General features: G+C 35.2%; 2 protein-coding genes and 1 long non-coding RNA gene across 5 annotated transcripts; 1 reads left to right on the forward strand and 2 right to left on the reverse strand.

The window, feature by feature from the left end:
• Positions 1–236: 236 nt before the first annotated feature.
• On the reverse strand, positions 237–7,231 carry LOC7483440 (ABC transporter A family member 7). 3 transcript variants are annotated; one of them, XM_002318570.4, is made up of 18 exons: positions 6,962–7,230; positions 6,386–6,770; positions 6,209–6,267; positions 5,965–6,109; positions 5,742–5,861; positions 5,532–5,653; positions 5,097–5,255; positions 4,203–4,365; positions 4,002–4,127; positions 3,822–3,905; positions 3,082–3,443; positions 2,441–2,641; positions 2,028–2,137; positions 1,842–1,926; positions 1,326–1,454; positions 1,116–1,221; positions 934–1,022; positions 237–693 (listed from the first exon to the last, which is right to left on the reverse strand). In XM_002318570.4, the coding sequence occupies exons 1-18, from the start codon at positions 7,043–7,045 to the stop codon at positions 394–396; spliced, it is 2,829 nt and encodes a 942-aa protein (XP_002318606.3). In that variant the 5' UTR covers positions 7,046–7,230; the 3' UTR covers positions 237–393. The 3 variants fall into 3 exon arrangements, with proteins under 3 accessions (XP_002318606.3, XP_024438418.2, XP_052301970.1); XM_024582650.2 differs by lacking the exon at positions 3,822–3,905; XM_052446010.1 differs by lacking the exons at positions 1,842–1,926; positions 2,028–2,137 and having other exon boundaries at positions 6,962–7,231.
• A 1,054-nt stretch (positions 7,232–8,285) lies between these two features.
• On the reverse strand, positions 8,286–9,331 carry LOC112323498 (uncharacterized). Its single transcript, XR_002976931.2, has 2 exons — positions 8,770–9,331; positions 8,286–8,628 (listed from the first exon to the last, which is right to left on the reverse strand). It is a non-coding gene; the product is annotated as an uncharacterized LOC112323498 (long non-coding RNA).
• Positions 9,332–13,817: 4,486 nt separating this feature from the next.
• On the forward strand, positions 13,818–19,112 carry LOC7484748 (ABC transporter A family member 2). The gene is made up of 16 exons (XM_002317952.4): positions 13,818–14,257; positions 14,640–14,871; positions 14,998–15,167; positions 15,277–15,462; positions 15,567–15,662; positions 15,819–16,019; positions 16,221–16,380; positions 16,531–16,757; positions 16,852–16,969; positions 17,060–17,136; positions 17,258–17,347; positions 17,513–17,656; positions 17,746–18,051; positions 18,137–18,217; positions 18,408–18,584; positions 18,677–19,112. The coding sequence occupies exons 1-16, from the start codon at positions 13,889–13,891 to the stop codon at positions 18,947–18,949; spliced, it is 2,907 nt and encodes a 968-aa protein (XP_002317988.3). The 5' UTR covers positions 13,818–13,888; the 3' UTR covers positions 18,950–19,112.
• The last annotated feature ends 2,301 nt before the right edge of the window (positions 19,113–21,413 follow it).

A 21,413-nucleotide genomic window follows, 5' to 3' on the forward strand; every position in this document is an offset into this window, starting at 1 on the left:
ATAAAAAAGACTCTTTAAAATTGAAAGACACAAAATCCATTTTCACCAAAAATAAAAAATCCATATTATATATGATCATAAACTTATTTTAAAGCTATAAAAAGGTAAGCACGTTCGGCCTAATAGTCTTGTATTTTGTAACTTATTTTGATAAAACAATATTCGAGTTTCAATTATATTTTATATAATGAGAGGACGGTCCCTATATAATCCAAGACTCATTAAGCTTCCCGCTATACCAAAAAAGACAATCAATATTATATATGCTCAAAATCTGATGCCATATCTACATACAATACAGTAGTAGGCCATTGCTTCTGAAAAAAAATCAATAAAAATATATATATGGAAGTAGCGTGAAAATTTATAAACAATCATCATATATCAATCTAATCATGTAAGCGTGTGGAATTCTTGGGCTGAATTCGCCACCTTGATGAAGACATCTTCTAAGGTGGTATCCGACAAGCCCCATGCATAAACCGGGAACCTGCTCTTTGCAACCTCGACTGCATGGAATACATCTGCCATGCTGACCTCATGTTTTGGCATCTCAAACTTCTGGGTTCCAGCCATATGGTATGTTCTTTCGGCGTTGGGGGAGAGACGCTGAACCATGCGCTCCACCTCATGCTCATCGTTTATAGATGTCGTCATTGTGAACACGTAAGATCCTCCATATCTAGCCTTCAGCTGTTACACACCAAAGCAATAGAAGGAAGGCAAACGCCAGCTTAGAAAAAATTTAAAATAGGTGCTCTTTAAAATCTAATTTGAAAGACAATGCATGTTACAGACGTGAACAAAGAATACGCGTGTTATAGTCGTTGAAATTAACTAGCATGCATTTCAAAGGAGATGGATGCATGAATTTCTGAAAGAATCATGCGATCGAGATCTCTAAGCAAATACAAACAATCGTCTCATAGTTACCTCTTTTGGGTTTCCTACGCACTGTAAGCCTCCACTAACAAAAATCCCCAGCCTATCACACAGGTACTCTGCCTCTTCCATCGAATGTGCTGAAAACAAGAAGTCAAGAATTGTGAGTGAAAATAAAAGGAGAAGATTTTCATTTTAAATTAAAATCATTAGAGGTAGAGGTAGAGTAGTACTGGTCAGAATAATTGCTCGGTCTTGCTTTGCACGCTTCACAACATTCCATAAATTGCTTCTTGAAGCCGGATCTAATCCAGTACTGGGTTCATCCATATAAACAACCTGCAAAATTGCCAAGAATTTGGATAAGCAAGGGCATTGGAAGAATACAACAAATCCCAAGATTTCGTGCAGAAAAAGTATTTTTGAGAGAGACAATGACATACTTTGGGATCTCCAATCAGTGATATGGCAACGCTAAGCCTCCTCTTCATACCTCCACTGTATTTCCCAGCTTGTTTGTCAGCAACCCCTCCGTTAAATAGGTTGACGCTCTTAAGAGAGTCTTCCACTGCCTAGAGAAGCAGAATGGTAAAAAAAGAGAAGCTTAAAAATTGTCCAAGTCAAAAGGGCCAGTAAACTAAACCGTTGATCTCACTAATGCTGGCACTGTGCATTCAATATCTATATGGTCCACAAATGTACTTCAAATCAATTCCATGATGCTTATATATCCTCTCTATCTCTCCCCAATGAGATTATAAATTGCAGTTCTTAAATTTTAATATTTAAATCTCGTTTCATCCGGAAGAATTTGGCATTTGTATGCATTGCAATTAGAGAAAAAACCAGGAATGGGTTTGCAACAATTCCCAACAGAGAATTCTCTCGCAATCACCTATTTCACAGAAGAGTAAATAACCAGCTGTGACAAGCTGAAAGTTGAGATGAGAATGACGTACTTTTTTCAAAGCAGCGCCTTTTAGGTTCTTTAGCCGGCCATAAAATAGCAGGTGTTCTCTTCCCGTCAGAGTTTCCCACAGCAAGCTAAAAGTTGTCCAAGAAAAATTAGCAGAACAAGAATGTCAGAACTCCAGCTGAGGATGAAGATGTATTCTTGAAGAAAACAGAACCACGAATTAACTTACTCGTGCTGCGGGCAAACGCCCATGCTGGTATATACCCAATCCATTTGAGTCCGTATGTCTAAGCCCTCGACATATGCTGTCCCCGTGCTGGGTGCTGTGAGCCCAATCATCTAAACAACAGAATAAAGTGAGAAATACAAGAGGAGCATGAGTATATATTCAATTCTATTTTATCAAGATGACTAATTAAACCTAAAATTATCTTAAGATATGGCAAAGGAATAACAATGACCACGTATATAACCCTTTCCCAAGATTCTTCAAGTGTTAGATGATACACTTAGATGTACTGAGCAAGATTGACTATTTGGTCAATACCTCTCCTGAACATATTTACTATTTCCAGTATAGAACAAGGAAAAATGAAAATGATTGAAAGCCATTATATTAATTACAGAGGAAAGTGTACTGACCATACTAATAAACGAGGTTTTCCCTGCACCATTTGGACCAAGCATGCCGAAGCACTCCCCTCGAGGTATAGCGAGAGATAATCCTCTCACTGCCAATTTCTCTGGATTTCCATCCCTTCCGGGATACACCTTTCTCAGGTTGTCACAGACGATTGAATGAGTTGTTGTTGGTTCCAGCAGTATCTGCTCGACCTTCTCCCTCTGCATTTAAAAAGATGGGCACAAAATTACATTTACACACGATTGACTGCAGATTATTGGCACAGAAGTATTTCAAGATCAAATGATAAATTTGAGTGCTTGACAAACACATGAATTGAAGAAGTTCATAAAAATCATGAAATATTAACAGTAGCTCTGGAATGATTAGAGGCATAGGTGGTCTAAAAAGCTCATAAGCCAATCCATCTTAGAATTTATTGTTTGACAAGTGCTCTACACAACCACCTTGTTGATTCTTTTGGAAAGAAGACAAATATAGTATGCCATAGAAAAAAAAATGAGAATATTCTGACGTTTTATTATTGAACCTACAAAATCCACAGATATTAGAACATAATGACCACCTTCACAGGTGCAGCAGATAGACCTAGCTCTAGCAGGGAATGATTACTCATCAGAATTAGGTAAGGGAATGTTACCTCCTGAATGACATCAGGTTTATCCATATCAACAAAAACTTTAGATGCCTGCCTGCCCAAACTAGGCTTCTGAAAAGATGATGGACGCTTCTTCCGAAACTTTTGCAATAAATATTTTGGATTTTTTCCACTCCCAGATGCAAAAATTTGATCCACATAATAGGCTATACAAAGCACCGCCAACCATTCAAGAAGCATGATAATCATCACGTCGCTCATCCCATTTTCACTGTCACTCAAATTTCCCCACTTCATGCCATCAGTCCCCATGGAGTTGCCTTGTAAGGAATACTCTGCAAACTCGTACAAGCCACGATATAGAGCGAAACCAGGATATAACTCCATGAATATGATCCATCCCTCTGTAACAAGAGAAACAAGTCCCATAAGGGTAAGGCTGGCGAAAAGTAGAAACAGACAATAAATATAAAACCTAGACAGCTATTTCACATTGACAACCAACAGCAGCAACTTGTGGAAAATAACACTTATAGACCTACATAATAGGTTTCTCAGCACAATTGAGCTATTACCAGTATCTTAAAATCACAAATTATATAAGCAATCATTAGCCTCCTCGCATCTGTTAAATCTCAGAAAATGAAACAACTGCAACAACACATGCAGTAGCATAAAATCTGAACATCGGGATTCTTTCTCATTAACACCATTAGGGAATTTAAAAAGCCTGTTGAAGAGGGAGTAGAAAGTACTGTGGTTTCACAGATTCTTCTACTTACTTGGGAATGAAGTGTCTTCAACGAAGGACTGGAAAAGAAAGCCACCTAAAAGCCCAGTTCCAAAGACACATATATAGCCTACAACTGTAATCATCAAATTCAACTATCAGGAACAAGACCAGTTGATATTAAAAGGAAAAATCATTTAACAAACAAATCAAACAGCTGCTAACAACAGACCTGTAGCAGTCTTGACATTCGAAAAGAATGCGGAGACCAGGAACGCCAAGGAAATTTGCAGGTTTATATAGAGAAAATAAAACAAAAATTGGATGAAGTAGTCGTTCAGCGTGAAGAATTTCAAACCTGCAATTTAGCCATGTGAGTAACTTGAAGCAAAGGCAAAAATTAGAAAGCATTGAGGATTGGAGTAATGCCTACCTACTATTGAGCCAAATGCCACAAAAACGAACATGTATAGTGCAGATATAGCAAGAAAATACATATAAGAAATCATCCAATAAGGCCCATCTCCAAGCCCATGCATTTTCATCATGATCCGTAGTTTCTGTTGTTTCTCATAAACCAGTGCTGTCAGCACCACCTATAGCAAAAAGAAATAAGATCGCATAACTTCAGCAAAAATACGTACGCAAATGCACGCCATTTTCATAATCAATCCACGAGATTGGGTAGCATATATATGCATGTTCATATTTGCTCAGTCTATCATTGAGCAAAACCAGGGTAAGGAGGTATGGTAAATGCAAAGATCCGCGATTTATAAAGGTATCATAGACGACAAAATCAGGAATGTACGATATATTTCAAAACCATATTAACCTCTAAATGAAACTTGCAAAAAGAAATTGACATTCGATGTTCGCATTAAGAACGAGGCATTTGTTGGAAGAAAAGCCATGCAAACAAAAGCATGAAGTTATCAATTCATCACTATGAGCTCATGAAAAATATATGTCTCGACGTGGAATAATTGTAACTTGATAGATCAGAAGCTTTTACACATATGAAGACTTCAAGGTTTTACATGGATTAAAATGCTTCTTATTAATTTTACGGAAGCGTCCTATTAGAAATTGGTTATCGTTTTCAAAGGAAGAAACTAAACTGGACGAACTTATTTTAATTCTCTAATATTAGACTTGTCGTGATCAAGCACTCAGCTACTCTAACCCACTGTGCAAGAAATAAAAAAGAAGAAGAAAAGTTACTTGTCTTGAACGGGTGACACCAGCCATGATTTGAACAGAATTTGCAACAAAATGCTAGCCTCAAAATAAGCAATTGCTGACAGGAAATGGATCACACACTTACCGGAAACAGTTGTATGACAACCCATGTAAAGAAGAGAGTGCCAAGAAGAGATGCGATATCCAGCTTGAGCTTTGTTGAAGTTTTAGGCATTTCTTTGACAAAGTCTAATATCATTTTAACACCAGATCCTCGAAACGACTGAAGGTAGGCATTCGATACCTGTGAAGATAGAGACACTAGCTTGTATTATTGTTTGATGAGGATGGTGTAAGGCTAAGAAAGCAGAGAAAATAAACATGCAAACAAGGGCTTTGTAAGAAATGAAATCCAGTAACAGTTGTTGTGGGCAGTGCAAAGTCCAGAAGGAAGACAAATAATCTACATAGAAAAATATCCTATGCTTGGATTGATTATAATCATGAACACAGCCTTGCTCTTTTGAGGTGGGGAAGGAAAGGATTTAATAGAATTAAGCACTTCAGGTGCTTTACATACCAGATTTACTGCACGTGGTAACCGCACCAAGTAGGTTTCCCCATCGCTAGAATCCTTGTAGGTGGCATTGTACCACACATTCACATTAAAATTATTGGCATCGGAGTTTAAGAAATCATAGGCTGCAGGAAAATGAAGTGGTTAGAATTCTCCTAACACAGAGCTGCAGTAATCACACGCTAGATTTGTGTTGAAATCTGGAAGGCTAACCTCCAAGTATCTCGTTATACGTCCTCTCTGCATTGCCTTTTTCATAGCCCCGGTATATCTGATCATTTATCTCCGAAGAACTATTGCGCCACAAACTTATACTTTGAACACATGTGGTCACTAAGTTTCAAAACAACAAGAGAATAAGCAAAGATTCTGATAAGCATCAACTGTGTGACTTTGGAAGCTGTAAGGGTAAGCGTGGGTAGAAGTTCAATTGTACCATTTTGGAAGGGAGCAGCCTGAAGAAGGGGAACAGAAACATTGAATATAGAATTCGGTGTGCACTGACTTTGAATGTTATAGAGAGAACCCTCGGCGAAAGCAGGATCAAGAAAATTGTCCTGTTGAGGTTCTGAATTTGAACCCTGGAACATTTTGTAAAGGTCACAGTATTAGATGCATAGTCAAGAGAGGAAGATGAAATACACACATACATCAAGGATGAAGCAGGAAAAACAACTAACCAGCACACTGTTGGTGGAATTAAGAATGGAAGGAGCTGCGAACATCATGTCAGCCAAACCTAAAAAATAGATACATAAATATATAAAGATCGAGGTTAAGATCATGATAAAACCTGAAATATTCATTTCCATCTCCTAGGCAGGTGGAAGAGAGAGAGAGAGATCTTAATTACTTACTTTGCCCAAGCGTCTTATTAGTTCCGGTGATAAGAAGAGAAACAGGACAGGTGCCGTTTTGTCTACAAGACTCGTCCGGAAAATCACTAAGAGAATCAGAAGCACTTCTGACGGCACGATATTGAGGACCCGGAACCTGTAACAGAGGAGGCCACTTGGGTGGACTAGGAACAGAACAACTAGGGGCTTGATCCACATCTGAGTATTGTAAACCACACACTCTCTGATCACACGTTCCATCTCCATTGTTATCGATACACTGACAACCGCACACGTTACTATCTTTGCTTATTTGATTGTCAACCAGTGTTTGAGTGATGATAAGGAGGATACAGAGCACGAATGGAAATGAGATTAGCCTGCAATTCGCACTGATGTTTCGTTTCTGCAAACACACATGGATTAATAATCTCTATTCCACTACTTAATTAACCATGCATTCAAAAAAAAACAAAAGGTGAAGATCCCATCACAACCATTCATTTGATGCGATTTGCGGTTCTTGGAAACGAACACAGAATACTTGTTCGTTTTGGAAAGACGGAAGTGAATATGTATTTCTATAAGTGTACATACCTGATAAGTTAAGTTCTTCCTGAGCAAAGCATCAGCCTGAATCCAGAAAGCTGCCGTGTGAGGCGATGCATCGGAATCCGCCATCGAGAATTAACCAGAAATACAACAACTTATTTCCCGCCAAAAACCAGCTGAAAATTTGTTTTCTTTTAATATTTTTGCCTATAACAAAACAGAATATATTTTTATATGTATAAGCTATGTGCTCTTCGTGGCAATGGCAAGTAGCAACGAAAGCAGCAGAACAGCCCAGCTCTTAATGAAATGAAGCTGCCGAACCCCTCCCTTTTATGTGTTTCGTCATGGCAACAAGCCACGACTTCATTTCCCATTTGACAACTTTGCCCCCGTATACATCCTCTATTTACTTAATCGTTAATGAAGTTGGCTCTTGTTGACTTGTTGGCTTTTTTGATTTCGTATTACTAAACAATTACTTATTAATTGAACATCGCGTTTGGAATTCGAGACCGAGAGAGCGGGGCTGCGACGTCTTGGCATACTGCCGAAACTGCCCTTCGTTTGAGATGTCCATAGTGCCCCTCACGCGTTTTGACCAATCGGATTGCTGCGTGAAATGCCAAGACTGCCCCGGTACTTGATTCGAACTGGGAACAGTACTGATGAACTGCTTGCCTATGGGAGTTTGAATTTTATTTTATTTTTATTAATTAATGAAAACGGGCTAACCAGAGAGCTAAGCTGCCTGATGACACGGGTCATTGGTCAAATGCGTTGCGTGGTGATGCATTCAAGTCAAAATTCGAAGGCAGACCAACCATTAAAAAATTGAAATTTTTTATTAGTTTTAGACTAATTTTTTATTATTTTAATATAATAATGTTAAAGATAAATTTTAAAATATATATATATATTTAAATAAAAAATAACCTAAAAAACATGTCAATAGTCTATAATGGATTGAGAACATCTTCTTCCTCGTCTTTTTAAATAAATATAATGTCATGAATTATATTTATTTATTTTAATTGAGGTTAACGATCCACTTTTTGTGTAAAATTAACAACTTTTTCCTTTTGTTTTTTTGCTAGATTATATTATCTACAGATATTATATCATTTTAATTATGAGCCAGGCGCAAGCCAAGTTATTCAAAAAATGTCATAGAATGCTGAATAGGGAACTGGATGGGGTCAATATATATATATATATAGCGTAAAGAAAAAAACAAGTAAAATATATTTGAAATAAGCGCAAGGGAAGAATAAAGGTAATTATGTTTGAAGGAGTCAATCCATCTCGAAGAAAATTATTGAAATGGACTTGTTATGATGTTAGTCATGGAAAATGTCTGAACCCGATGGGAAAAAAAAGAAATATATTAAAAGTAGGAGTAGAGACACGAGACCCATGGCCATGATAAGCGCCATTTGTTTTACTTTTATGTCATTAATATCATCGCAGCTGTCAAAGGAAATGTATGGATTAATTCTCCATTGATATTCAACAGTTGCAGGAATCTTTATTCTCAAGAAAACTCGAGTGTCAATGTGAACGAGATGTTCTCTAAACTCTCCAAGGGATGATTATGCAGCAAGAGATCAGTTTCTTAGACTTGTCGAACAGTACTGGAAGTTACTCGGTTGCTTCATTCCTGCACAGTCGGTCGTAGGATGACATGCTTCCAACACTTTGGTAAGAGTTACCTGGTCAAGAAGGCAATTTAAGCAATCTTTATTTTGAAGAATAAAAATGGGAGAGGACCCTTTTGAACGTGAGAACAGATTGAAAGACTGAATACAAATTGAGGATATAATAAAGTTCAAACGAACAGGTGGTAATCGTACGTAATACCAAGAGGCAGCTGCTTTGAAACTTCGTTTTCTAACATCTTGATTAAATAAACTGGAGGAGATCTGGAAATGAATTAAAGGAATCACCACTTTTCTGCTAGACCAGAACGACACAAGTCAATTTGATCTGTTGAGTGGATAGGCAAAGACAATAAATGGTTAATTGCCAGACTATTTCTGCAATTTGAATCGAGCTCCGCAGTAATATACAAGCTCCATGAGTATTCAACAATAATTAGTGAAGCAACCGAGTAACTTCCAAGGTCTCATTGGATCTCTCATCTTGGCATTACCATTGCACTCCATGCCGCAATACCACTCCTCTCCATCCTGTCAGATTCTCCAGTCCCATCTCAGATCCCTGAGCTTAGTGCATATAGAAAGCAGAGTTAATTATTAGAGTAATTTACTCTAAGAGAGTTTTGACCTGGTTGAGGTTTTTGGTCAAACACTTGGCGAGCATAGTGGAAAAAAAATAAAGTTACCGTTGAGAAACGAAATGCCGGGGAATTCATTTCTTTCAACGTCTGTACAAATGAGTGTTCGGCCACTACCAAGAATTCTGTGCTTCCGTACGTTTATTAGAATAGGTTATTTTTTAAAGTATTTTTAATTATAAAGAAATTAAAATAATATTTTTTATTTTAAAATTTTTATTTTTAATATAGTATATTAAACGATTATAAAAATATAGAAATAAATCATTCAAAATAAAATAAAATAAAAAATCAATTTTTTTTTTTTGGGATGTGCAGCCGCGCAGGTGGTCCATGTAAGAATTGACGTTGATGTGATTGCCAAATGGCGATGCCCTTAATTATTCCATTCGACGAGTGGCTAGAAATAAGCAGTAAGACTTTAGAGGATAGTTTCCCTTTTTGGACAAGGGCAGATGAACTGATGTGACCTAAAATACAGTCTATTCAACTTTCGTGTTCGCCTTATTGCATTATTCATATCACTAAAATTCTTTAAACTTTAATTGCACCCACAAAAGAACAATACAAGTCACTTTATCGTTGGAATAATTCATCGGTTATTAAAACAATGTTTTTAGATATAATTTTTAGTATCTGAAATTAAATAAATACACGTATATTAATATTTGATTTTATTAAAATATATAATTGGATATAATTTCTATTTAAAATATTTTTATAAAGAAATAAATAATTCTCTTTTTCTTTCCTTGAATTTGATTTGTGGTAACTTGATTTATTTATGAAATCAAACTAAGATTTATACCTTGCTAGAATATGAATTTAGGTGTGTATTGCATAACGAGATTTGATGATTTGATACTTTGAAACGTATATTTGATTTGTTTTCAAAGTGTTGTTGAAGAACTCTTATCGTTTAGGCTTTATCCAACTTAGTTTTGTTCTTTGTAGATTTCAAACTCAGATGAAGGAAGTTTGAGAGCTTTTGATAAAACTTCCTTATTTGAAGAGTCTGTCTTGAAAAAATTATGTACCTTTAATAATCTTTTTTTTTTCTTGGGTGAGACACTTTATTTTTGTCTTAGGTTATTTTTTCAATATCACATGATATTATTTTATTGTTTGATTTTTATTTATGAAACCTTGTATTTATGACAAGATATCTTAAATATCTTATCTCATGTGTCAACCTTCTATTCACTAAGAAATATACGAAGGTCTATTTAATTTTCATGTCATTTATTTCAATTTTATTTTTATCCTTTCATGTAATAAATAAAATAAAAATGATACATAGCAATTTTTAATTGGTGGAAAATTTTTGTTTTTGCAACCATTTTGATCATATATATATATATATATATTTCCTAGATATTGACTTGTACGAGTTTAGTTAGGTCAATCTAATCATTAAAAAACCATTTGAATGAACTTGATTTAATTTGGTTAATGTATTATCTAATTCAATTAAAAACTCGATCTAGATCAAGCTTTGGGTCTTGCATGTCCTAAGTTAGCTAATCAAGTAAGGCGAGATACAACCATGCTATAAAATACGCTTTAACTACACCAAAACAAAATTTAATATGAGGTTTCCTAGATGTTTATGGAATGTGGCGGTAAAAAATTATATATAATACTAAAAGAGATTAAACTTTCACCATGTACACTCTTATAATTTACTATGCTTTGCATATAGTAACTATTTATCCCCTGCCCTACAAAAACAACATGCTTTGCTAGGAGGGTAGTTCGGTTTTTTTATAAGGGTTCAAATGTCATTGTCAAATTCATGAGGGTCGTTATAGTCATGTCATATTTTTATAGTACAGTAAAAATACTAAATTACCCTTACATGTTATTTTCATTTAATTACTTTAAGGGACATTTTTTTATTTTTTATGTTTTTCTAAAAATTGGAATGACTAAATTATTCTTGATATCAAATTTCCTAAGCTTTTGCTCCAAGGGTGTTTTTGTCATTTCCTATAGGTTTTTCATGTTGTTATTAGGTTGAGATAGGGGGATTCAATCTTTCTATATTTTTAAAGAAAAAATTGTTGGCACGTGTATAAAACATACCAGCATTTAAGGCAGCTCCGTGCTTTTTGAGCGGTAAGTGAGCCATCGTCTGATGGAATACTGTCAGCTCCCTCCATGGCGTTTAAAGCTTCATGGCGCCCTTTCTACGTGGGGTCGCATATGTAGTGTTTTGATTTGATGATTTGTTGTTGGCTGCCCCTTCATTTTCTTTTCCTCTTCTCTATTTCTCTTTCTCTCCTTCCCATTGAATTTCATGTTAGCCATGAAAAAAATCAACTTTGTCCTCTTATTTTATGTCATTTCATATTTAGCCCTCAATGTTTTGATTTTTAAGTTTGATTCTTAAAAAATCAACTTTGTCCTCTTATTTTATGTCATTTCATATTTAGCCCTCAATGTTTTGATTTCTAAGTTTGATTCTTATCCCTTTTATCAGTTTTAATTTGTTTTCAATTTTACCCTTGGATCCATAATCTTGATTTTTAATTTCTTCTAGTTCGGTCCTCGTTCTCTTGATTTTTATCTTTTATTTGTATTCTTTTGTGAATTTGATTTCTCTTTCAATTTACCCTTCAATTCAAAGTTTTATGATATTTAATGTTAGGCCCTTAATGTTTTGATTTTTAACTCTTTTATCAAATTTTAATTTGTTTTCAGTTTCATCTTTGAATCAATAATCTTGGTTTTTTATTTTTTTTCAAATTTGATCCTCATTTTCTTGATTTTTATTTTTTGTTTTAGATTTTTTGTTAATTTTATTTTTCTTTTCAATTTTACCTTTCAACTCAAAGTTTGATGATATTTAAGGTTACGCCCTCAATATTTTGATTTTAAATTTTGATTCTTTGTCCGTTTATCAACTTTTATTTTCTTTTCAATATCATTCTTTGATCCATAATCTTGGTTTTTGTTTTTGTTTTTTTTTTAAAAAATTGATCCTTATTCTCTTGATTTTTATTTTTTATGTTTTGGATTCTTATGTTAATATGATTTGTTTTTCAATTTTACCATTTAATTCAAAATTTAAGGTTGTACTCTTATTTTCTAGGAGTCGATTTAGGGCAATTACTGAGTCACATGTCAAGTGGTTTGACCCGAGTGAACCTAAGTCAAATAAAAATTTTTGTTTTATAAAAAAATAAAAATGATATTATTTTAAAAGAAAAAATAAAGGAAAATAGTCAATGAATTTGGACTCGATTTTGACTATATTTTGAAGATATTTAGTGTTTAGCATTGTGATAGCGGTTGCTTTTCAAAGTGTTTTTCACTTGAAAATGTATCAAAATAATATATTTTTTTTAAAAAAAATTTATTTTTGATATTAGCATATTAAAATTATTGAAAACAAATTAATTTCAAATATAAAAAAATCAATTTTTTTTTGTAAAAAACATGTTCCAGGAAAAAAAAAAAAAAAAACAAATGATAACTTTGAGAGTAAGAGGGCGAAGGTTAGCGTTTGGCATGTTTAAAAGTGTTACCTTCAGTCTTGATTGTGTCACTCTAACGCAAGGAATATATTAAGCTGTTAGAACTTCGACGGATATATATAGTTTACTATCTAGTTATATTATAAGTCTTCATATATATATATATATATATATATATATATATATATATTCTTGAACCAATGGTAATGATAGCCTTAATTTTACATCTAAACTCTCTTTTTTTTTATCTTTTTTTTCTGGTATTAATCAAGACTTGGGTTAGAAATTCTCAACGAGAGACCTTGCAAAATAATATTTCCTCTTATTTTTATATATATATTCTTAGTTGTATATGTTGACTGGCGGGCGTGACTTTGAATTTCTCCGATCTTCTTGGTTAAATTAGGATTAATTAATAAATTGAGGGGTCTTGTTTGGCTGTACAGATCCCCGTGGCGACCAAGGGCGATGTATTATTGACAGAAGAGAGATGATCCAAATATTCGCATAATCGATCCTCCAATTAATATTAATATACTTGGATGTACAGATTATCCACTCGTATGTATATTTCTACTCGGCGCACTTCTTTTATTCGGTCCTCCAATAGCAAATTGCCAGCATCGGTGGCTGTTACGCCATTGGCTAATAAAAAAAGTCTTCTTTGACTGGTGGGATTCTCGCCTTCTAGAAGTTGAAAAAACAACACTTGTCTTCGCAGGTAATTATACGGCAGCACTTTTGGATAAAATCCAAATTGGGAGGCAAATAATTCTTTTTTATTCCACTTGTGGAAATTGGAGCGAAGGCAGATAATTTGTCTGTGAGATTAAATCAAATCAAGAGATTGGATTATCTAGCTTCTAGATACGGTAGACTTTTCCCCGAGGAGATGTGGGGCACGTCTGGTAATTAAAGGAGCCTATCAAGCCCAAATTCACTCCCCCTTTTCGTCTTCCCACCCTACCCTCAGTCCCCGTTTGAAAAGTCCAGTCAGAGTGGCAGGCCCTGTAATTCATGAGAGACTCAAGCCCATTGTTATCCTTCGTGTGACCGGATTACCCCTGCACTCCATCTCCAGACCGCGCTTTTTTAAGCGCAGGCTGTATCTCTCTCACTTCAGAATTTAGAAACGGAGAAACAAAGAAAAAAAAAAGGAAAAAAAAAAACAGGAGGAGAAAGAAAAGAGGGAAAAACATGGAGCTGGTACAAGGATTGCCGTTACTGTACCAACAGTTCACTTCGTTGTTCAAGAAAAACATCTTGTTGTCATCAAGAAACAAGAGCGCAACATTCTTGCAGCTCTTTGCTTCTTTCTTTTTCATGTTCTTGTTGTTCTGCATCGAAAAGGCAACAGAGTCTCGCACGAACACAACGACAGGGTTCGACACGGTGAGGAATCCACAGCCTATGTGGGAGCCTCCGATCACTCCTTGCGAGGAAAAGTTCTACGTTAAAAAGCCTTGTTATGACTTCGTTTGGAGTGGAAATGACAGCGCTACAATTACCAGTATTGTTACAGCCATCATGCAGAATAATCCCAACAGGCCAATTCCCTCTGACAAGGTATTTAATTCTTATTCTGATTCCAACGTCATGTGATGCTAGTCTCAAGTAGGCTCTTGGAAAACTGAAAGAGAAGGACGTTATTTATGGAAAGTTTGGATTTTCTCATTCAGGAAGTGAAGAGAACAAAAAAGAAACAAATCTAAAGTTCCTGGGTTGTTTATTATTATTTAGACGTATGATGTTTATTTGAATGAATGGAAATCCTTTTGAGAAAAGAAAGGAAGCAATCCAATGGGTGGAGTCCTCCTATCTTTTGTGTTTTTCTGTTCTGAACTATTTTAAGAATGGATTAGGCTCTTAATACTGCAGCAGAAAAACTCGAAAGTGGATAAATCATTAAAAAAAAAAACCAATCTGTTTTTGCCTTTTGCTTATGCAGGTGAGATCATTCAGAACAGAACAAGAAGTCGATGATTGGCTTCTTAGAGAACCTATGCAAGCACCAGCAGCACTGCATTTTGTGCAAGTGAACGCCACTGTGATCACCTATGGTCTACAGTCTAACTCTACTCCAATTGCTCGGCGAGGCCATTATGAAGATCCAACCTTCAAATTTCAAATTCCACTTCAAATTGCGGCAGAGCGTGAGATTGCTCGGTTTCTTTTGGAAGGTCTGAAATCTTAATTTCTCGGTTTTGTTCTGTAGAAATTGTTTTGGATATATAAGAGTGCCTCCCTTTTCTTTTTAGTTCATGTAAAATTAACGTATCGCTTGTTTTGAAACCCTGGATGTTCAGCTTCAACCTTTAACTGGAAGGTTGGACTTACGGAATTTGCGCATCCCGCAAGGCCTGCTTTCTCTGCATTGGCTACAGTAGGACCGGCTTTTTTCCTGGCATTTACCATGTTTGGATTTGTGTTACAAATTAGTAATTTGGTTGCTGAGAAAGAGCTCAAACTTCGCCAGGTATGTGCGCAAATCTGCTGTCTAGAGTTAAACAAGATTATAATTGTTGATGAATTCTTTATATTATTATTATAGATTATTTATTTGTTCATTTATATCTTCTTCGCAGGCAATGAATATGACTGGTCTTTACGAATCTGCATACTGGGCCTCATGGATCTCATGGGAGGGAATCATTACGTTCATTTCCTCACTTTTCCTGGTTCTCTTCGGATTGATGTTCCAGTTCGATTTTTTCAAGAAAAACAATTTCGGAGTTCTGTTCTTTGTCTTCTTCCTCTTCCAGATCAACATGGTAAGATCGCTTCTACTTCTTCAATGCCTGGTGTCATTTTTTTTTTTTTTTTATAAGCTTATTCATATTAACCCTTTACTACCTTTCCTCACTTGTGATGCTAGATGGGTTTTGCCTTCATGCTGTCGACCTTCATCAGCAAGGCATCATCAGGCACGACAATGGGTTTCTCCATATTTATAATCGGATTTATGACTCAGGCAAGATTCCCAGCTAAACATCAAGGAACAGGAAATGTTCTATAAATGAAATTTATCCCTAATCTAAGATCGTCTCTTAGAAAAAAACCCTCCGAAATCTTGATGTGAGAATATGGTTGATTCCGTTGTGGTAATTGATCTCATTTGTCATTGCAGATTATTACAATAGCTGGATTTCCATACAAGGAAAGCATTAGTGGTTTCTTACAGTTCATCTGGTCATTCTTCCCACCAAATCTTCTCGCAATAGCAGTAAAGCTGCTCTCCGATGCAAGTAACACTCCTGAAGATCTTGGAATCAGCTGGAAAGGACGATCAAAGTGTTCACCTGACGCTGATGACTGTGCTATCACAATTGTACGTAATCACTATGCTCACAGAGAATAGAACACATAAATGCACACAATATTATACATTCTACTGAGAACTCCCTTCTGCCTTTGCGTTAGTTTTTTCTTAGTTAATTTTCATCTCGTTTTGCCTTTCTATTCTTACTTTTAATTTCCTCTGTTTTCAATCTTCGTTTGAGCTGTTTATAACTCTTATTTTTCTTGGCAGAATGATGTTTACACATGGCTCATATGTCTGTTCTTTCTCTGGTTTGTTTTGGCAATCTACTTTGATAATATATTCCCAAATGCATCCGGTGTGAGAAAATCTCCTTTTTACTTCTTAAACCGTGGGTATTGGACAGGGAAAGGTGGAGACAAGGTCGAAGGTAATGGTCATTTTTTTTTCATTTATTGGTTGCAAGAACGTGTAATTAAGGACATGATCTTGCTGCACTCTACTTCAGTCCATGTCTCATAGCTAGGTCTTATTGTTTTCTAATTAGTGTTCTAACTATATTCTTCCTCTATTGTCGCAGAGGGTGGCATTTGTAGTTGCACGGGTGAAATCCCACAACAAGAGCATATTACTCCAGATGATGAAGATGTGCTTGAAGAGGAGAATGTCGTAAAAAATGATGCAAAAGAAGGCACAGTCAACCCAGATGTTGCAGTTCAGGTACGAGGACTTGCAAAGACATATCCTGGGACCACACAGATTAGTTGTTGTAAATGCAAGAAGACTTCATCTTACCATGCTGTTAGGGTAAGCAATTCCTATCCAACTCTTGAGTACCATGCTGGTTTTGGATTGCAGTCTAGTTGTTGTAGAATATCCATTTTATATTTGGTATATGCAGGGCTTATGGGTCAACTTCACCAAGGATCAGTTATTTTGTCTGCTTGGACCCAATGGTGCCGGAAAAACTACAACAATGAATTGTTTAACTGGCATAACACCTGTGACCGGTGGAGATGGTAATATACTCTCATTTCATGGTTCCTATACTTTCGGAATTGGTTTAGAAGCATCAGAATAATGACTTCCCAACTATTTTGTATAAACAGCCTTGGTTTATGGACATTCTGTTCGAAGCACGGTTGGCATGTCAGGCATTCGGCAAATTATAGGAGTTTGTCCACAGGTGAATTCTCTCTCGAGTGTTTGTTTTCGCTTGTCTGCATATTTTCACCAGCATGCAAGCATTCCCCATGTGCTATTGCTAATTAGTCTATAGAGACTAACATTTCCACATCCTTGTGTAGTTTGACATTCTCTGGGATGCATTGTCCGGTGAAGAACACCTCCACCTCTTTGCAAGTATCAAAGGTCTACCCCCAGCTTCAATCAAATCGGTATGTGATATATGAGCCTGAAGTCTTAATATCCCATCCTAATCTCGTAGCCATAATTTGTTGATTGAACATTCTGACCAAAAAGTACGACAGAATTAAGTACCTCCATGCTTGTTGTTCTCACTCAAATATTCTAAATAATTCTTTGGTCTATATGGACTGCAGGTTGCTCAGGAATCATTGGCAAAGGTGAAACTAACTGAATCAGCGAAAGTAAGATCCAGGAGCTACAGTGGAGGAATGAGGCGTCGTTTGAGTGTTGCAATAGCCCTTCTCGGTGACCCTAAGTTAGTCATTTTGGATGAACCGGTATGGAGATTCAAATACTTCGAATCATTGATACATTTATTTGATGTATTTGTTAAAATTCATTTTGTTTGACTTCTGTTGATCTGCAGACTACTGGTATGGATCCAATATCAAGAAGGCATGTGTGGGATATTATACAGAACGCAAAGAAAGGTCGTGCAATTGTTCTAACAACTCATTCAATGGAAGAAGCCGACATTCTAAGTGACCGTATAGGAATTATGGCCAAGGGCAGGCTCCGGTGCATTGGAAACTCGATCAGGTTGAAGTCAAAGTTTGGCACTGGCTTTATTGCTAATGTGAGCTTTAGTGATAACAATGGTGGACAAACTCCTGGACGCATGCCATCAGATACTTCAGTTCATCATGAGGCTGTGAAGAAGTTCTTTAAATACGTATGTCGAATGCATGGCCAAATTCAACAAATTCGTTTAATTTTCAGAAACCTTTTTTTTTCTGATTCTGGAAATTGTTTTACAGCATTTGGATGTAACGCCAACAGAGGAGACCAGATCCTTCTTGACTTTTGTCATTCCTCATGATAAAGAGAGGGTTTTAACGGTAAGCAATTTTGAAAATCATATTTTGTTTCTTTATTCTCCAAATTTCTTCCTTCAGAATTTCAGATTTCTATTTAGATATATACATGAACATAATAATAGACTGGTGGGGGATCATACGTTTCTCTATTTTACTCAAGTGCGCACTAGTTTGACCTTCCATTTCCTCTGGCATTTAAAATCTTCAACAGAAATTTTTTGCGGAGCTTCAAGAGAGACAGAGAGAATTCCATGTATCAGACATTCAGCTTGGCCTTGCAACTCTTGAAGAAGTTTTCCTAAACATTGCCAAGCAAGCAGAATTAGAAAGTGCTGCAGCCGAGGGGAAGATGGTTACTCTGGCCTTAACTTCTGGAAAATCAGTTCAGGTAGGAACAATTTATCTCATTTTTTTGTTTTTCATTTGTGTAACAGGCACAAAAAAATCAAGCCTAATCTTTCTGCTTAAACGAAAATGCAGATACCTGTGGGAGCTAGATTTGTGGGGATCCCAGAAACAGAATCTCCAGAGAATCCTAGTGGCATTATGGTTGAAGTATACTGGGAGCAAGATGATTCAGGTTCACTCTGCATTTCTAGCCACTCTGATGAAATGGCCGTACCTTATAATGCTCAGCCATTGGCTTCTGCACCACAACCGTCGGACAGAAGCAATGTGTTAGGCCCGAGGGGAGGGCCAGTTTATGGAATTGTCTACGATCCCAATCAGATTATTGCTGCTCAATCTTACTAGTACCACTCCTTTGTGAACTCCCATATATTTTTGAATCCTGCGTGTTTGATTAGTAACGTAGGTGGTAGGCATATTCATTTTGATTTTTTTTTCTTTTTGAGTATTTTTTGTATGTAATCTTATGTGAGAATATTTTGAAATAATATCACAGGTATTGATTTTTTCTTCCTGTCTTCGAAGAACACGAGGTTGTTTTTATCTTCACATGAATGAATTATAGATTCTTTTTTTATCAAGCACAAGAACGAAAAGGTTGGCATTCCATGTCGGGAGGCAACATCTATAATAGCTTGGAAACTCTTGCGAAATTGCCGTTGAATTTTGTGGGTATCAGAAATAACAAGAACAATCATACAAATCTATACATGTAATGAAAAATGGAGGACAGCCTGTATCATGTTCATGCATTGGAATTCTCAAATAAATGGCAACGAGTTTCCAGATTTGAGCGCAATAACGAAGGAAAGAAAATCTGATTGAATAGAGAGCATTGATTCTGCTCATGTCTTTGCTTTAATTAAGATGTGATTAACATCTGGTTGAATAGAGAGCATTGATCATTAATCGTGGTTGGTGTGAAATATCTTCTATTTTTATTTTTGTGTTTGTAATTAGCACTAAAAACATTTTATAAACCTTTTTTATTCTATTTTTAAGTGATTTGGTCTTCCAAGATGACATTAAATGTATGTGTTTAGTTCCGATAAATACATTTGTTATGCTTAGAAATCGAGATTCTTCATGGGTATTTATCATAATAATTAAGTATCAGATTATTTATTTGCGCTAAGAAGTAGGTTGCATCAATTTAAAAAAATATATTAAAAATTGGAAACGTATTTTCAAGAAAGAACGAAAAAATTAAATTGTATAGAGATTGATATGACGTGATTCAGTCAACTTGATAAGTTTAAAGATAATATAGACAACCGGAAAAAAATATCATTTGATTAAAATAAATTTCAAGATAATATCCTTTAAAAATAAATATTGAGACGATAATATATAGGATCGACCCGGGTCATGAGATCATAATATATAGGATCGACCCGGGTCATGAGATCGTGATAACTTTATAGAAAACAAATCAAAACTCATTTTGAAGTTTAATTCTCAATCAACCTGATATTCAAAAATAAAATTATAAAAAATTATAAAAGATAGAAAAGAAAAATTCAAGTTAACCTGTCAAATATGAATCATGAGACCGGGATAACCCAATAGAAATCAAATAAAAAAAATTATAAAGCTCAATTCTTAATCAATCCAACATTGAAAGATAAAATTAAAAAAACAAATCAATTAAAAAAAGAAAAAAAAGACTCGAGTTAACTCGGTTTAATCATTTAAACCCTTGACCCAGGTCATGAGATTGAGATAATCTCATTCATAGAAAGTAAACTAAAACAAATTATAAAACTTAATTCTCAATCAACCCAAATCATGAAGGATGAAATTGAAAGAAAAAAACTCAATTACAAAAAAGAACCCCAAAAAAACCCTTAATCAACTAGGAAACTTGCGGCTCATGCCATAAAACTAGGATAACTTCACAAAAAACAAACCAAAGCTTAATCCCTAATAAATCTAATGTTAAAGCATGAAATTAAGAAATAAATTATATATATAAAAAAAAAAATATTATTCCAATGAATAATACTTTATGAGAAGGGGAACACTGATTTCCCCTACTCATTTAGTTCTTCTTAATATACATTATTGTTATATGTTTACGATTGACTTGATGACTTTTATATGATGCGAACATATAGGGTAAGAACCCTAGCTAGAGCCTACATATAAGAAAGAACAAACTCTAAAAAGTTAAAATCAAATTTGGTTGATAAAAGTTTCACATAACGATTACCTAAACCGAAGTATCAAATCTATTGGAACGAATTCCCCACCTAATGATTTAAGAAAATCACAAATGAAAAGTATAAGAAAAATGCTACAAAAATATTTATTCTTTGATAAGTCAAGATAGTTCTATGAAGAATAAAAACATATGAGTTTTGCACACACACATAATTATTATTCTGAAATCAAAATCTGTATATTCTGAATTGTAAAACTTATAAAAAGAGTATTTCCAGTGTCAAAAATAAACTTAACTCTAATGTATTAGTGGATTGATGTTAAGTCCAATTTAAATAAAACCCAAAGTATTTAAAAACAACCCCTAAACATGAAAAATAATTAAAACCCCAAGTCTGAAACAATAACTATCTAGTCTTGTTTAAATATGCCTTCTAAACTATGGTTGACTTAAGATTCTGCATATATATATACACACACACACACACACACACACACACACACACTTGACCCAACAATTAGATCGAAAATAATGCTTGTTAGTGTAAAACCGCATATTAAAAAACTTTTTTTTGGAAAAATTTAAGATGTATATAAATTAAACAAATATTCTCTACATAATTACGATGGGCATACCGCAAGAGAA

The sequence above is a fragment of the Populus trichocarpa genome, chromosome 12 (genome assembly GCF_000002775.5).
Source record: "Populus trichocarpa isolate Nisqually-1 chromosome 12, P.trichocarpa_v4.1, whole genome shotgun sequence".
NCBI classification, from domain to species: Eukaryota; Viridiplantae; Streptophyta; class Magnoliopsida; order Malpighiales; family Salicaceae; genus Populus; species Populus trichocarpa.

Coding starts and splice junctions, on each gene's coding strand:
- LOC7483440 (XM_002318570.4), bottom strand. CDS start 7,045: ATGGCGGATTCCGATGCATCGCCTCACACGGCAGCTTTCTGGATTCAG. Junction 1,927..2,027: donor GGCGTTTGCCCGCAGCACGA/GTAAGTTAATTC, acceptor GACAACTTTTAG/CTTGCTGTGGGAAACTCTGA. Junction 1,023..1,115: donor CCGAGCAATTATTCTGACCA/GTACTACTCTAC, acceptor TCTTGTTTTCAG/CACATTCGATGGAAGAGGCA.
- LOC7484748 (XM_002317952.4), top strand. CDS start 13,889: ATGGAGCTGGTACAAGGATTGCCGTTACTGTACCAACAGTTCACTTCG. Junction 15,463..15,566: donor TCCTCTTCCAGATCAACATG/GTAAGATCGCTT, acceptor TTGTGATGCTAG/ATGGGTTTTGCCTTCATGCT. Junction 18,585..18,676: donor CTTCTGGAAAATCAGTTCAG/GTAGGAACAATT, acceptor ACGAAAATGCAG/ATACCTGTGGGAGCTAGATT.